The sequence below is a fragment of the Chiroxiphia lanceolata genome, chromosome 1 (assembly GCF_009829145.1).
Source record: "Chiroxiphia lanceolata isolate bChiLan1 chromosome 1, bChiLan1.pri, whole genome shotgun sequence".
In the NCBI taxonomy this organism is placed as follows: domain Eukaryota; kingdom Metazoa; phylum Chordata; class Aves; order Passeriformes; family Pipridae; genus Chiroxiphia; species Chiroxiphia lanceolata.
The window spans coordinates 830418-847951 of record NC_045637.1 but is presented as its reverse complement, the minus strand read 5'-3'; the positions used below and the strand labels follow the sequence as shown (position 1 = coordinate 847951).

Genomic DNA, 17534 nt, shown 5'->3' with positions numbered 1-17534 from the left:
CTGCCTCTAGTATATTTATTTGTGTCAATAAATGTAGATACTTCCCCTACAGAAGCCTGGAAGTTTCTCTCTCTGGTGTTGGGATAAATTGTTGGGAAGGGGGTGGGAGAAGCCTAAAAATCAGATTTTTAGATTTCTAACGAGGCTCAAACTGCCACAAGGGGCTTTGAAAGGACTGACTGATAAAAATGTTATTTATATATATATTTATACAGTTGCCTTTAGTTTGTATAGTATTTATTTGTGTCAATAAATGGAGATACTATATATATATATATATATACTGATAGAAATGTTATATATAGATATATAGATATATATAGTTGCCTTTAGTTTGTAGAGTATTTATTTGTGTCAATAAATGGAGATACTTCCCCCTTCCCCTACAGAAGCCTGATTTTAGGATTTCTAACGTGGCTCAAACTGCCACGAGGGGCTTGAAAGGACTGACTGAGAGAAATCTTATATATATATATATACATATATATATATATATATATATATATAGTTGCCTCTAGTATATTTATTTGTGCCAATAAATGGAGATACTTCCCCCTTCCCCTACGGAAGCCTGGAAGTTTCTCTCCCCGGCGTTGGGATAAATCGTTGGGAAGGGGGGTGGGGGGGGGAGAAGAGAAGCCTAAAAACTGGATTTTTGGGATTTCTGAGGAGAGAAGCCTAAAACTTGGATTTTGGGGATTTCCAAGTGCCACACCAACCTTCGTAGCAGAGCTGGATGTAGAGCAGGGAGCGGACGCAGTCCACGGAGCGCCGGCGGACGGCGGCCACGGAGTCGGAGCAGCGCGGGGAGAACAGGGCCAGGAGCACGCTCAGGTTGTAGAAGGGGGTCACAGTCTGGGGGATGGAGACAGAAACAAGGCTCAGGGGGACATTCCAGAGGCTGGGAATGCCGTGGGAAAGGGAGTTAAGGGCTTGACTCACGCTGACGTTGAGTTTGCTCAGGTAGAATTCCAGCAGGGAAGCGCTGACCTCCACGGCCCGGGCCCGCTCCTGCTCCCGGGGAGACTTGATCCAGGGGCCCAGGTGCTGTAGGAAGAGAGAGGGATCATGGAATTAGGGAGTTCTTCAGGTTGGGAAAGCCCTTGGAGACCACGGAGCCCAGCTTTCCCCTCATTGCTGTGTCCTGAAACGCCGCGTCCACAGGGATGGAGGATCCCCCCACCCCGCCAAGGGACGGAGAATCCCCACTGGGCAGCCCCTTCCAGGAGGGATTTTTCCCAAAATCCCACCTGATATTCCCAACATCTCCCCTGAGACCCGTTTCCCCTCGGCCTGTCCCGGAGGATTCTCCATCCCCTGGAACATCCTGGGGCATCCCTGTGCCAGGCCAGGCCGGAGCAAAGAGGGGGAGTGGGAGGTGTCCCAGGGATGGGGCTGGATGATCCCAAAGGCTCCTTCCATCCCAAACTGTGGGGTGATTCCATGATTCCATGATTCCATGATTCCATGGTGCAGCAGTGTCACCCGTGGGCCAGACCCGTGAGCTCATTCCTGCTGCTCCAGTGGTTTTCCCAGCCCACCAGGCCCCAGATCATGGAATCATGGAGTTGTGGAGGTCGGAGTAGACCTTTAAGACCACTGGATTCACCCAGCCCTGCCCGTGTCCCCAAGTGCCACCTCCCCAGGGATGCTCCATCCCCTCCCAGGGATGGGGATCCAGGGCTGGGCAGCCCCTTCCCAACAGGGATTTTTCCCAATATCCCAAATAAACCTCCCCTGAGACCATTTCCCCTTATCCTGTCCCTTGTTCCCTGGGAGCAGAGCCCGATTCCCACCTGGACCCACCCTCCTGTCCCCCTGGATTCCCTCCTGATCCCCCTTTTCTCCAGGTTGAGCCCCCCCAGCTGCTCCTGGTGCTCCAGACCCTTTCCCAGCTCCGTTCCCTTCCCTGGAAACATTCCAGCTCCTCCACGTCCTTCTCGTTGGGAGGGTCCCCCCACCATGAGCCCCCCTCATGCCCAGGCCACCCCTGCCCGTGTCCCCAAGTGCCACCTCCCCAGGGATGCTCCATCCCCCCAGGGATGGGGATCCAGGGCTGGGCAGCCCTTCCCAGGAGGGATTTTCCCAATATCCCAAATAAACCTCCCCTGAGACCGTTTCCCCTTATCCTGTCCCTTGTTCCCTGGGAGCAGAGCCCGATCCCACCTGGATCCACCCTCCTGTCCCCCTGGGATCCCCCCTGATCCCCCTTTTCTCCAGGTTGAGCCCCCCCAGCTGCTCCTGGTGCTCCAGACCCTTTCCCAGCTCCGTTCCCTTCCCTGGAAACATTCCAGCTCCTCCACGTCCTTCTCGTTGGGAGGGTCCCCCCACCACGAGCCCCCCTCATGCCCAGGCCACCCCTGCCCGTGTCCCCAAGTGCCACCTCCCCAGGGATGCTCCATCCCCCCCCAGGGATGGGGATCCAGGGCTGGGCAGCCCCTTCCCAGGAGGGATTTTTCCCATTATCCCAAAAAAACCCCCCCCCAAATCCCGGGAGCGCCCACCGCAAACATGTCCTGGAGCCCGTGGGGCGTCAGGTTCCTGTGCAGGAGGCTCTTGAGCAGGTCCTTCAGGGCACTGAGGGTGTCCCCATACAGCACCTGAGGAGGGAAAAAAATCATGGAATCACGGGCTTGGAAAAGCCCTCAGGCACAACCAATCCAATCCCCCCCTTCCCATGGAATCCTGGAGGGAATTCGGTCCTTCTCTCCCACTCGGGGCCAAGAAACCCTTTAAAAACTCCCAGAAAGGCTCGGAAGGTTCCTCCAAAAATCACAGGATCACCAAATCACGGCAGGGTTTGGGTTCCAGGGACCTCCAGGACCATCCACTCCCCAAATTCCAGCTCCAAACGTTGTGGGATTCCCTGGAGCTCCTCTCGGGATGGGTGGAAGGAGATGATCTTTTAAGGTTCATTCCAGCCCCAAATCCCAGTTCTGGGATTCCCTGGAACTCCTCTCGGGATGGGTGGAATGAGATGATCTTTAAGGCTCATTCCAGCCCCAAATCCCAGTTGTAGGATTCCCTGGAACTCCTCTCGGGATGGGTGGAAGGAGATGATCTTTTAAGGCTCATTCCAGCCCCAAATCCCAGTCCTGGCATTCCCTGGAATTCCTCTCAGGATGGGTGGAACGAGATGATCTTTTAAGCCCCAAATCCCAGTTCTGGGATTCCCTGGAACTCCTCTTGGGATGGGTGGAATGAGATGATCTTTAAGGCTCATTCCAGCCCCAAATCCCAGTTGTAGGATTCCCTGGAACTCCTCTCGGGATGGGTGGAAGGAGATGATCTTTTAAGGCTCATTCCAGCCCCAAATCCCAGTTCTGGCATTCCCTCGAATTCCTCTCGGGATGGGTGGAATGAGATGATCTTTTAAGCCCCAAATCCCAGTTCTGGGATTCCCTGGAACTCCTCTTGGGATGGGTGGAATGAGATGATCTTTAAGGCTCATTCCAGCCCCAAATCCCAGTTGTAGGATTCCCTGGAACTCCTTGGGATGGGTGGAATGAGATGATCTTTAAGGCTCATTCCAGCCCCAAATCCCAGTCCTGGCATTCCCTGGAACTCCTCTTGGGATGGGTGGAACGAGATGATCTTTTAAGGCTCATTCCAGCCCCAAACGTTGTGGGATTCCCTGGAATTCCTCTCGGGATGGGTGGAACGAGACGACCTTTAAGGCTCATCCCTCCCCACGGGCAGGGACAAGACGCTTCCTCTTCCTTTTCCAGGACTAATTTCGGGTTAAACTCCCCCAAAAAAACCCCAACCCCAAACCCAACAAAGCTGGACAGCCCAGGAGAGGAGGAGGGAACGCTGATTAATTCCCATTTGCAGGCACCAGATGCTTCCAGAGGCCCCGGGGCCGCCCCAAATCCCGGCTCCGGAGCCACCCCGGCAGCTGCAGCAGCTTCATTAGCGGCGGGTTAATTGCCCCTAATTAGGCAGCCGGGGCCCGGCTGGGGAGCAGCTGCAGCCTCTGAGCAGCCAGGGATGGGAATCGGCCCGCGGGGGTTTCCAGGATCGTTGGATTCTCCCTCCCGGGAGCTCCGCGCTGCCTTTGGGCGGGGGGAGCTCCTGTTCCGGTGCCCAGATGGGAAAGGAGGAAAAGGGGGAAAAAGGGGGCGGCTGGATGGAAAACGGGCTTTTCCCGGGGGATTTTGGGGATGAAAGAGCCGATGGGATGCGTGTCCTGCCCCAAAACAGCGTCCTGGGGGGGGTGCGGGCAGAGCTCCGGCCCCCCTGGCACGACCCCCCCCTGGCTCTGCATCCCGACATTCCTGAGGGATGTGGAGCTGCTGGAGTGAATCCAGAGGGGACAGGGAGATGCTCCAAGGGCTCTGGAGCCACTCTGCTCTGGAGCCGGGCTGGGAGAGCTGGGAATGTTCACCTGGAGAAGGGGGAGGATCCAGGGAGAGCTTGGAGCACATTCCAGGGCCTGAAGGGGCTCCAGGAGAGCTGGAGAGGGACTGGGGACAAGGGCTGGAGGGACAGCACACAGGGAATGGCTTCCCAGGGTTAGATGGGATAGTGGGAAGGGATTCCTGGCTGGGAGGGTGGGGAGGGGCTGGGATGGAATTCCCAGAGGAGCTGTGGCTGCCCCATCCCTGGGAGTGTCCAAGGGCAGGTTGGATCAACCCTGGGATGGTGGGAGGTGTCCCTGCCCATGGAAAGGGGGTGGGAATGGATGTCACTCCTGCAATCCCACCCCAACTCCTGCAATCCCACCCCAACTCCTGCAATCCCAAACTCCTGCAATCCCACCCCAACTCCTCCAATCCCAAACTCCTGCAATCCCACCTAAAGTCCTTCAATCCCACCCCAATTCCTGCAATCCCAAACTCCTGCAATCCCACCCCAACTTCTGCAATCCCAAACTCCTGCAATCCCATCCCAATTCCTTCAATCCCACCCCAGTTCCTGCAATCTCACCCCAATTCCTGCAATCCCACCCCAACTCCTGCAATCCCAAACTCCTGCAATCCCACCCCAATTGCTTCAATCCCACCTGAATTCCTGTAATCCCAAACTCCTGCAATCCCACCCCAACTCCTGCAATCCCACCCCATATTCCTGCAATTCCAAACTCCTGCAATCCCAAACTCCTGCAATCCCACCCCAACTCCTGCAATCCCACCCCAACTCCTGCAATCCCACCCCAATTCCTGCAATCCCACCCTAATTCCTGCAATCCCACCCCAATTCCTGCAGCTCAGCCGAGGGGACTTAAGGAAGGAGGAGGGAATGGAGGAATATCCCCCTGGAAATTGGGGATACTGGAATCAGGGGTTAGGCCAGGCCTGGGAATCCTTTTCCACCCTCTGAGCTCACACTTGGTCCTTCCTTGGGATGTTCCCGGTCACGGGACACAGGGAATGGCTTCAGACTGGAAAAGGGGAGGTTTCCACGGGATATTGGGAAGGAATTCCTGGGTGGGAGGGTGGGGAGGGGCTGGGCTGGAATTCCCAGAGGAGCTGTGGCTGCCCCTCGATCCCTGGGAGTGTCCAAGGGCAGGTTGGATCCCCCTGGGATCGCGGGAAGTGTCCCTGGCCCACAGCAGGGGGTGGGAACGGACGATCCTTAAGCTCCCTTCCCACCCAAACCATCCAGGAATTCTCCATGAATTCCACCCCGTGGGATTCCCACCTGTCCGTGGGAGGAATCTCCCCCGTTCTCCTCCTTGTCCTTCCCGGGTTCCAGAGGGGGCAGGGACAGGACACTGGCCAGGCAGGTGTCCAGCAGCTCCGTCCTGTCCGGGTCACTCAGCGGCGGCTCCAGGGGGCTGATCCCGGGATAAGGAAGGAAAACACGGATGCACCCGGGAGCAGAATCAGGATCCCTGGGAACTTGGGAATATTTGTGACCAGAGCAGCTCAGAATCAGGATCCCTGGGATCTCGGGAATCTTTGGAACTGGAGCAGCTCCGAATCAGGATCCCTGGGATCTTGGGAATTTTGGAACTGGAGCAGCTCAGAATCAGGATCCCTGGGATCTTGGGAATCTTTGGAACTGGAGCAGCTCAGAATGAGGATCCCTGGGATCTTGGGAATCTTTGGAACTGGAGCAGCTCAGAATCAGGATCCCTGGGATCTTGGGAATCTTTGGAACCGAAGCAGCTCAGAATCAGGATCCCTGGGATCTTGGGAATATTTGGAGCTCAGGAAGTAGCTCAGAATCAGGATCCCTGGGATCTTGGGAATCTTTGGAACTGGAGCAGCTCAGAATCAGGATCCCTGGGATCTTGGGAATATCTGGAACTGGAACAACTCAGAATCAGGATCCCTGGGATCTTGGGAATCTTTGGAACTGGAGCAGCTCAGAATCAGGATCCCTGGGATCTTGGGAATATCTGGAACTGGAACAACTCAGAATGAGGATCCCTGGGATCTTGGGAATCTTTGGAACTGGAACAGCTCAGAATCAGGATCCCTGGGATCTCGGGAATCTTTGGAACTGGAGCAGCTCCGAATCAGGATCCCTGGGATCTTGGGAATATCTGGAACTGGAGCAGCTCTGAATCAGGATCCCTGGGATCTTGGGAATCTTTGGAACTGGAACAACTCAGAATCAGGATCCCTGGGATCTCGGGAATCTTTGGAACTGGAGCAGCTCCGAATCAGGATCCCTGGGATCTTGGGAATCTTTAAAACTGGAACAGCTCAGAATCAGGATCCCTGGGATCTTGGGAATCTTTGGAACTGGAGCAGCTCAGAATCAGGATCCCTGGGATCTTGGGAATCTTTGGAACTGGAGCAGCTCCGAATCAGGATCCCTGGGATCTTGGGAATCTTTGGAACTGGAGCAGCTCAGAATCAGGATCCCTGGGATCTTGGGAATATCTCTGACCAGAGCAGCTCCGAATCAGGATCCCTGGGATCCTGGGAATCTTTGGAGCTTAGGAGGCAGCTCAGAATCAGGATCCCCGGGATCTTGGGAATATCCCTAACTGGAGCAGCTCAGAATCAGGATCCCTGGGATCTTGGGAATCTTTGGAGCTCAGGAAGTAGCTCAGAATGAGGATCCCTGGGATCTTGGGAATCTTTGGAACTGGAGCAGCTGAGAATCAGGATCCCTGGGATCTTGGGAATCTTTGGAACTGGAGCAGCTGAGAATCAGGATCCCTGGGATCTTGGGAATCTTTGGAACTGGAGCAGCTCAGAATGAGGATCCCTGGGATCTTGGGAATATCCCTAACTGGAGCAGCTGAGAATCAGGATCCCTGGGATCTTGGGAATCTTTGGAACTGGAGCAGCTCAGAATGAGGATCCCTGGGATCTTGGGAATCTGGCAGATCCCAGGGAGAAGTGAGTTGGGAGCACTGGGAAAACTGGGGGGGAAGGTGGGAAAGCACCAGAGCTCCTGGTTTGTGCCTTGGGGCTGTGTCAGGGAATCAGGGAATCAGGGAATCATGGAATTATGGAAGGACTGACCAGAGGGAGGAAGTGGAGAGGGAGAGGAGGGGAAGGGAAAAGGGGAAGGGGAAGGGAAAAGGGGAAGGGAAAAGGGAAAGGGGAAGGGGAAGGGAAAGGGAAAGGGAAAAGGGGAAGGGAAAAGGGGAAGGGAAAGGGAAAGGGAAAAGGGGAAGGGAAAAGGGGAAGGGGAAAAGGGAAAGGGGAAGGGAAAGGGGAAGGGAAAAGGGGAAAAAGGAAAGGGGAAGGGAAAGGGGAAGGGAAAGGGGAAAAAGGAAAGGGGAAGGGGGAAGGGGAAGGGAAAGGGGAAAAGGCAAAGGGAAAAGGGGAAGGGAAAAGGGGAAGGGGAAGGGAAAAAGGAAAGGGGAAAGGGGAAGGGAAAAGGCAAAGGGAAAAGGGGAAGGGAAAAGGGGAAGGGGAAAAGGGAAAGGGGAAGGGAAAAGGGAAGGGGAAGGGAAAAGGGAAAGGGGAAGGGAAAAGGTAAAGGGGAAGGGAAAAGGTACAGGGGAAGGGAAAGGGGAAGGGGAAGGGAAAAGGGGAAGGGGAAAAGGAGAAGGGGAAAAGGGGAAGGGGAAAAAGGAAAGGGAAAGGGAAAAGAGAAAGGGAAAAGGGGAAGGGGAAGGGAAAGGGAAAAGAGAAAGGGAAAAGGGGAAGGGGAAGGGAAAGGGAAAAGGGAAAGGGAAAAGGGGAAGGGAAAAGGGGAAGGGAAAAGGCAAAGGAAAAGGGAAGGAAAGGGAGATGGAGAAGGGGAAAGAGGGAAAAGGGAAGGGGGAAAAGAGAAGATGGAGAAGGGAAGAAGAAGGAGAAGGGAAGAAGATGGAGAAGGGAAGAAGATGGAGAAGGGAGGAAGATGGAGAAGGGAAGGAGATGGAGAAGGGAAGGAGATGGAGAAGGGAAGGAGATGGAGAAGGGAAGGAGATGGAGAAGGGAAGAAGAAGGAGAAGGGAAGAAGATGGAGAAGGGAAGAAGATGGAGAAGGGAAGGAGATGGAGAAGGGAAGAAGAAGAAGGGAAGAAGATGGAGAAGGGAAGGAGATGGAGAAGGGAAGGAGATGGAGAAGGGAAGGAGATGGAGAAGAGAAGAAGAAGAAGGGAAGAAGATGGAGAAGGGAAAAAGATGGAGAAGGGAAGGAGATGGAGAAGGGAAGAAGATGGAGAAGGGAAGGAGATGGAGAAGGGAAGGAGAAGGAGAAGGGAAGAAGAAAAGAATGCCCTGAGCGGGAAGGGACCCAGGAGGATCACCCAGCTCCAACTCCTGGCCCCGCACAGGACAATCCCAGGATCCCACCCTGTGCCTGAGAGCCTTGGGGGACATCTGGGGACATCTGGGGACATCTGGGGACAAGTTGGGGAGCGGGGCCGGGCTCTGTGGGTGCCGGGAATGGGGGGGGGGCAGAGGGACAAGGATACACCAGGTGGGTGCAGGTGACCATGGCCCGCTGGCGCAGCGGCGTCCGCAGGCTCTCCAGGGGCTCTGCCCGGATGAATTCCTGCCGGGAACAACCAGGGGACACTTCCAGGGACACTTCCAGGGACATCCAGGGACACCTCCAGGGACGTCTGGGCCCTCCAGGACCCTCCCAGTGCCCCCCAGAACTCCTCAAAGCTCTCCAGGACCCTCCCAGTGCCCCTCAGGACCCCCCTCAGTGCCCTCCAGGACCGTCCCAGTGCCCCCCAGGACCCCCCCAGTGTCTCCCAGGACCCCTCAGAGCCCTCCTGGTGTCCCCCAGGACCGTCCCAGTGCCCCCCAGGACCCCCCCAGTGTCCCCCAGGACCCCCCAGAGCCCTCCTGGTGTCCCCCAGGACCCTCCTGGTGTCCCCCAGGACCCTCCCAGTGCCCCCCAGGACTCCTCAAAGCCCTCCAGGACCCTCCCAGTGCCCCCCAGGACTCCTCAAAGCCCTCCAGGACTCTCCCAGTGCCCGCCCAGTGTCCCTCGAGACCCCTCAGAGCCCTCCTGGTGTCCCCCAGTGTTGCCCAAGACCCTCCCAGAGCCCCCCCAGGGCCCCTCAGAGCCCTCCTGGTGTCCCCCAGTGTCCCCCAGGACCCTCCCAGTGCCCTCCAGGACCCCCTCAGTGCCCTCCAGGACCCTCCCATTGCCCCCCAGGACCCCCCCAGTGTCTCCCAGGACCCCTCAGAGCCCTCCTGGTGTCCCCCAGGACCCTCCCAGTGCCCCCCAGGACCCTCCCAGTGCCCCCCAGGACTCCTCAAAGCCCTTCAGGACCCTCCCAGTGCCCCCCCCAGTGTCCCTCGGGACCCCTCAGAGCCCTCCTGGTGTCCCCCGGTGTCGCCCAGGACCCTCCCAGAGCCCCCCCAGGGCCCCTCAGAGCCCTCCTGGTGTCCCCCAGTGCCCTCCAGGACCCCCCCAGTGCCCTACAGTGCCCCCCAGGACCCTCCCAGTGCCCCCAGTACTCCTCAAAGCCCTTCAGGACCCCCCTAGTGCCCCCCAGGACTCTCTCAGTGCCCCCCAAGCCCCTCCCAGTGCCCCCCAGGACCCTCCCAGTGCCCCCCAGCGCCCTCCAGGACCCCCCCAGTGCCTCCCAGTGCCCTCCAGGACCCTCCCAGTGCCCCCCAGGACCCTCCAGCCCCCGACCCAGTGCCCCCCAGGACCCTCTCAATGCCCCCCAGGACCCTCCCAGTGCCCCCAGTGCCCTCCAGGACTCTCCCAGTGCCCTCCAGTGCCCCCCAGGCCCCTCCCAGTGCCTCCCAGGCCCCTCCCAGTGCCCTCCAGTGCCCCCTAGGACCCTCCCAGTGCCCTCCAGTGCCCCCCAGGACCCTCCCGGTGTCCCCCAGTGCCCTCCAGGACCCTCCCAGTGCCCCCCAGGACTCTCTCAGTGCCCCCCAGGACTCTCTCAGTGCCCCCCAGGACTCTCTCAGTGCCCCCCAGGACCCTCCCAGTGCCCCCCCGGACCCTCCCAGTGCCCCCAGAACTCCTCAAAGCCCTTCAAGACCCCCCCAGTGCCCCCCAGGACTCTCTCAGTGTCCCTCAGGACACTCCCAATGCCCTCCAGGACCCTCCCAGTGCCCTCCAGTGCCCCCCAGGACCCTCCCGGTGTCCCCCAGTGCCCTCCAGAACCCTCCCAGTGTCCCCCAGGACCGTCCCAGTGCCCCCCAGGACCCCCCCAGTGTCCCCCAGGACCCCCCAGAGCCCTCCTGGTGTCCCCCACTGCCCCCCAGCGCCCTCCAGGACCCTCCCAGTGCCCTCCAGGACCCCTCCCAGTGCCCCCCAGGACGCTCCCAGTGCCCCCCAGGACCCTCCCAGTGCCTCCCAGTGCCCTCCAGGACCCTCCCAGTGTCTCCCAGGCCCCTCCCAGTGCCCTCCAGTGCCCCCCAGGACCCTCCCAGTGCCCCCCAGGACCCTCCCAGTGCCCCCTAGGCCCCTCCCAGTGCCCCCGAGGACCCTCCCAGTGCCCCCCAGGCCCCTCCCAGCGCACTCCGGGACCCTCCCAGTGCCCTCCACTGCCCTCCAGGACCCTCCCAGTGCCCCCCCCCCCAGTGCCCCCCGGGCCTCCCTCACCACCATGTGGGCGACGAGCTCGGCCTTGCGGGCGAGGACGAAGCCGGGCGGGCCCTTCCCGGGGCCCACGGCCTGGCAGAGCATGGCCAGGCTGCGGATCAGGCACAGCTTCAGCGTCAGGTCCTGCGGGAACGGTCACCATGGCAACGGGGAACCCCCTGCACCCGGCCCCACGGTCGCCATGGCAACGGGGCCCCCCCAGACCTGTCCCCAGAGTCGCCATAGCAATGGGGACCCCCTGGACCCAGCCCCACGGTCGCCATGGCAACGGGGACCCCCAGACCTGTCCCCAGAGTCGCCATGGCAACGGGGACCCCCCAGACCTGTCCCCAGGGTCGCCATGGCAACGGGGACTCCCCGGACCCAGCCCCACGGTCGCCATGGCAACGGTGACCCCCCAGACCTGTCCCCATGGTCGCCATGGCAATGGGGACCCCCCGGACCCATCCACATGGTCGCCATGGCAACGGGGACTCCCTGGATCCGTCCCCACAGTTGCCATGGCAACGGGGAACTCCCCAGAACCATCCTCACAGTCGCCATGGCAACGGGGACCCCCCCCCCCAACCCCACAGTCGCCATGGCAACAGGGACTCCCTGGATCCATCCCCACCGTCGCCATGGCAACGGGGACTCCCTGGATCCATCCCCACGGTCGCCATGGCAACGGGGACACCCCTGGATCCATCCCCACGGTCGCCATGGCAACGGGGACCCCCCCCGAGCCCATCCACATGGTCGCCATGGCAACGGGGACCCCCCACGGTCGCCATGGCAACGGGGACCCCCGGACCCTTCCCCACGGTCGCCATGGCAACGGGGACTCCCTGGACCCCCCCCCACGGTCGCCATGGAAACGGGGAGGCCCCCCCCCCCCAAGGAGAACTTTCCAGGAGGTGTGGAAATATTTTTGGGGGGGGCATTTAATTCTTCATTATGATTAATTAGCTATTAATTATTTAGTCGTACTTTATTCAGAATTATAAAAGTATTATTTATAGTTTAATAAGAACCAGAACTAATAATTTTTTTCATTTAATAGTTATTATAAATAGACTATTAATTATTTATTCATAATTTCTTAAGAATCATCGAAGTATTAATTTATAGTCCCATAAGAACTAGAATTAGTCATTTTATTATTTCATAGGTATCATAAATAGACCATTAATTATTTATTATCAATTTATTAATACTTATCAAAGTATAATAGTTATAAACATACTGTGAATTATTCATTAAGAATTTAGTAAGAATTATCAAAGTCTTCATTTATAGTTTCATAAGAATTAGAATTAGTCATTTTATGATTTAATAATTATTAGAAATATGCTACGAATTATTTATTCAGAATTTATTCAGAGTTATAAACCTGTTAATTTATACTTCAATAATATTTAGAACTCGTAATTTTATTATTTAATAATTATTATACATAGACTGTTAATTATTTATTAATAATGTATTCATAATTATCAAAGTATTAATTCACAGTTTAACAAGACTTAGAAATAGGAATTTTATTATATAATAATAATTATAAATATACTGTGAATTATTAATAATTTACTAATAATTATTAAACTATTAATTTCTAGTGTAATAAGGACTAGAAGTAGCAATTTTATTATCTAATAATTATTATAAAGAGACTAATAATTATTTATTTAGAATTTATTAAGGATTAACGAAGTATTAATTTATAGTTCAACAAGAATTAGAAATAACAATTTTATTATTTAATAATAATTCTAAATATAATATGAATTACTTATTAATAATCAATTAAGAATTTTAAAACTATTAATTTACGGTTTAATAGGAATTAGAATGGGCACTTTTATTATTCAATAGTTATTATAAATAGACTGTTATTTATTAATAATTTATTCCGAATTATAAAAGTATTAATTTATAGTTTAATAAGAATTATTTAATAATTATTATAAATATGCTGTGAGTTATTAATAATTTAGTAATAATTAGTAGAGTAGCAATAATTTTATTATTTAATTATTATAAATAAACTACTAATTATTTATTAAGAATTTATTCAGAATTATCCAGGTATTAACTTGTAGTTTAATAATAATTAGGAAATTTGTTATTTAATAATTATCATAAATAGATGATGAATTATTAATTTATTAAGAATTATTAACGTATTAATTTATAGTTTAATAGGAATTATAATTAATTATTTTATTGCTTAATAATTATTATAAATATTCAATGCATTGTTTATTCATCATTCATTCAGAATTTTAGAACTATTAATTTCTAGTTTAATAATGTTTAGAACTAATAATTTTATTATTTAATAATTATTATAAATGTGCAATGAATTATAAGTGTTAATTTATAGTTTAATAAGAATCAGAAATAGTCATTTTATTATTTAATAGTTATTATAAATAGACTATTAATTATTAATACTTATCACAGCATTAATTTACAGTTTAATAACAATTAGAATTACTAATTTTATTATTTAATAAACTTAATTTTATTATTAATGTTGAATTCTATATATTAGAGAGAGTAAATATAATAAATTATTGAAATGAAGTGTAAATTATTGAAATTAAAATAATGTTTGATATTTTTGTTATTGCTGGTATTATATTATTATCATTATCATTATCATTATTATTATTATTATTATCATTATTATTATTATTATTATTATATTCTGATTTTATTCTTCATTGTCCAATTAAACATATTGAAATTAAAATAATGGTTACTATTACTACCATTATTATTATTATTATTATACAATAATAATATATAAAAATGTCTCATAATATTATATTACAATGAGATGAATTAAAATAAAAAATAATTAATGATATATAACATTTAATAATGTATAATATTATTATATGGTAATAATATTGTTTCATTTAAATAAATAATGATAGATAATGATAGATAATAATGTATTAAAATATAATATAATATTGATTAATTTAAATAAAGAAATAAATAACATATAATAGTGTTAATTAAAATAAAGAAATAGTTAATGATAGATAACATTTAATAATATATCATAATATTATATTATGATAATATTAATATACTATAATAATGTTAATTAAAAATAAAGAAATAGTTAATTATATATAACATTTAATAATATATGATAATATTATATTATAATAATATTAATTAAGATAGATAAATAATTAATGATATATAACATTTAATAATGTATCATAATAGTATATTATAATAATATTAATTAAAATAGGTAAATAATTAATGACATATAACTTTTAATAATATATCATAATATTATATTATAATAATTTTAATTATAAAAGATAAATAGTTTTTTATATAACATTTAATAATATATCATAATATTATAATAATATTAATTAAAAGAGATAAATAATTAATGACATATAACATTTAATAATGTATCATAATATTATATTATGATAACATTAATTAAAATAGATAAATAGTTAATTTTATATAGCATTTAATAATATATCATAATATTATATTATAATAATATTCATTATAATAGAAAAATAGTTAATTTTATATAACATTTAATAATATATCATAATATTACATTATAATAATATTAATTAAAATAGATAAATAAATAATGATATATAACATTTAATAATATATCATAATAGTATATTATGATAATTTTAATTATAATAGATAAATAGTTAATTTTATATAACATTTAATAATATATCAGGATAGTATATTATAATAATATTAATTAAAATAGGTAAATAATTAATGATATATAACTTTTAATAATATATCATAATATTATATTATAATAATTTTAATTAAAATAGATAAATAATTAATTTTATATACCATTTAATAATATATCATAATATTATATTATAATAATATTAATTAAGATAGATAAATAATTAATGATATATAACATTTAATAATATATCATAATAGTATATTATCATAATGTTAATTAAGATAGATAAATAATTAATGACATATAACATTTAATAATATATCATAATATTATATTATAATAATATGAGTTCATTTAAACAAATAATTATATATAATAAGAGATACTAATATATTATAATAGTATTGATTAATTTAAATAAATAAATAATAATATATAATAATGTATGATAATATATAATAATAAAATAATAATAAAATTAAATAAAAATAATTATAATTATAGTAGTAATCATAACAATGAATAATAATGATGTTTAATAATAATAATAAAATAATAAATTGATAATAATAATAATAATAATAATAATAATAATAATAATGAATAATTTCCATTGGTGGAGCCCCAAAATCCCAGAGGAAAAGGGCCAAAAAGGAGATAAATTAAAGTGTGGAAATGGGGTTGGAAATTAAATATAATGTGTGGGAAAAAAAGGGTTAAAAAGGAATAAAAAATGTAAAAATGGGGATGAAGGATGAATAAAAAATAAAGATTGGGGTAAGGAATGAAAAATAGAAGGAAGAAGAAAAATAAAAAGAAGGAGAAAATATAAAGAAGAATGAAAATAAAAAGAAGAAAAATAAAAAGAAGAAAAATAAAAAGAACAATAAAAATTAAAAAAAGAAGAAAAATAAAAATAAAAATTAAAAAAAAGGAGAAAAATAAAAAGAAAAAGAAAAAACAGGAAGAAAAATAAAAAGAAGAAAAATAAAAAGAAGAAGAAAAATAAAAAGAACAATAAAAATTAAAAAAAAAGAAGAAAAATAAAAATAAAAAGAAAAAAAACAGGAAGAAAAATAAAAAGAAAAATAAAAAGAAGAAAAATAAAAAGAAGAAAAATAAAAAGAAGAAAAATAAAAAGAAGAAGAAAAATAAAAAGAAGAAAAATAAAAAGGAGAAAAATAAAAAGAAGAGGAATAAAAAGAAGAAGAAAAAGAAAAAACAGGAAGAAAAATAAAAAGAAGAAAAATAAAAAGAAGAAAAATAAAAAGAAGAAAAATAAAAAGAAGAAGAAAAATAAAAAGAAGAAAAATAAAAAGAAGAAGAAAAATAAAAAGAAGGAAAATAAAAAGAAGAAAAATAAAAAGAAGAAAAATAAAAAGAAGAAAAATAAAAAGAAGAAGAAAAATAAAAAGAAGAAGAACAAAAACAAGAAGAAAAACAAAAAAAAGAAGGAAAACAAAAACAAAAACCAGAAGAAAAATAAAAACCAGAAGAAAAATTAAAAAAAAAAGAATATTTAAAAAGGAAGAAAAATTTAAAAAAAAAAAAAAGAAGAAAAATTAAAAAGAAATATAAATAAAATACAAACAGGGCTCTAAAGATAAATGAGGAATGAAAGTAAAACCAAAACTAAAATTAAAAAATAAAAATCTAATATGATCCTCCAGCTCCCCCCAATCCCACCAGGAAGTTCTTTCCCAATCCCACCAGGAAGTTCTTTCCCAATCCCACCAGGAAGTTCCTTCCCAATCCCTCCAGGAAGTTCTTTCCCAGTCCCACCAGGAAGTTCTTTCCCAATCCCACCAGGAAGTTCTTTCCCAATCCCACCAGGAAGTTCTTTCCCAATCCCGCCAGGAAGTTCCTTCCCAATCCCACCAGGAAGTTCTTTCCCAATCCCACCACGAAGTTCTTTCCCAATCCCACCAGGAAGTTCTTTCCCAATCCCACCAGGAAATTCTTTCCCAATCCCACCTGGAAGTTCCTTCCCAATCCCTCTCTGCTGGGAATTTTGGGACCACTAGGAAGTTCTTTCCCAATCCCACCTGGAAGTTCTTTCCCAATCCCACCAGGAAGTTCTTTCCCAATCCCACCAGGAAGTTCTTTCCCAATCCCACCAGGAAGTTCTTTCCCAATCCCACCAGGAAGTTCTTCCCCAATCCCACCAGGAAGTTCTTTCCCAATCCCACCTGGAAGTTCTTTCCCAATCCCACCACGAAGTTCCTTCCCAATCCCACCAGGAAGTTCTTTCCCAATCCCACCAGGAAGTTCTTTCCCAATCCCACCAGGAAGTTCTTCCCCAATCCCACCAGGAAGTTCTTTCCCAATCCCACCTGGAAGTTCTTTCCCAATCCCGCCAGGAAGTTCCTTCCCAATCCCACCAGGAAGTTCTTTCCCAATCCCACCACGAAGTTCTTTCCCAATCCCACCACGAAGTTCTTTCCCAATCCCACCAGGAAGTTCCTTCCCAATCCCACCAGGAAGTTCTTTCCCAATCCCACCAGGAAGTTCCTTCCCAGTCCCACCAGGAAGTTCCTTCCCAATCCCACCAGGAAGTTCCTTCCCAATCCCACCAGGAAGTTCTTTCCCAGTCCCTCTCTGCTGGGAGTTTTGGGACCACCAGGAAGTTCTTTCCCAATCCCTCTCTGCTGGGAGTTTTGGGATCGCTTAAGGAACGATCCCTTGGAAAACCCAAGCCTGGGATGAGGAGCAGCTCCCCCCAATCCCACCAGGAAGTTCTTTCCCACTCCCTCTCTGCTGGGAGTTTTGGGACCGCTGAGGGAACCATCCAGAGTTTTGGGACCGCTTAAGGAACGATCCCTTGGAAAACCCAAGCCTGGGGATGAGGAGCAGCTCCCCCCCCCCCCCAAATCCCGCCGGGAAAAGGCCGAGAGAGAGAGACAGAGAGAGAGAGAGACAG

At 47.3% G+C, this 17534-nt stretch overlaps 1 protein-coding gene and 1 long non-coding RNA gene across 2 annotated transcripts in view; both read right to left on the bottom strand.

Moving 5' to 3' along the window:
- Positions 1 to 17534, bottom strand: part of MROH1 (maestro heat like repeat family member 1) — an 84675-nt gene that overhangs the window by 31831 nt on the left and 35310 nt on the right. Inside the window, exons 15-20 of the mRNA XM_032700963.1 lie at positions 10921 to 11043; positions 8816 to 8895; positions 5644 to 5779; positions 2505 to 2600; positions 943 to 1047; positions 720 to 855 (exon numbers count right to left, since the gene is read on the bottom strand). Of these exons, the coding sequence (XP_032556854.1) occupies positions 720 to 855; positions 943 to 1047; positions 2505 to 2600; positions 5644 to 5779; positions 8816 to 8895; positions 10921 to 11043 (676 nt within the window). The remainder of the gene's footprint in view (positions 1 to 719; positions 856 to 942; positions 1048 to 2504; positions 2601 to 5643; positions 5780 to 8815; positions 8896 to 10920; positions 11044 to 17534) is intronic.
- LOC116793401 lies at positions 16284 to 17311 on the bottom strand. Its single transcript, XR_004359471.1, has 3 exons — positions 17235 to 17311; positions 16852 to 16947; positions 16284 to 16588 (listed from the first exon to the last, which is right to left on the bottom strand). It is a non-coding gene; the product is annotated as an uncharacterized LOC116793401 (long non-coding RNA).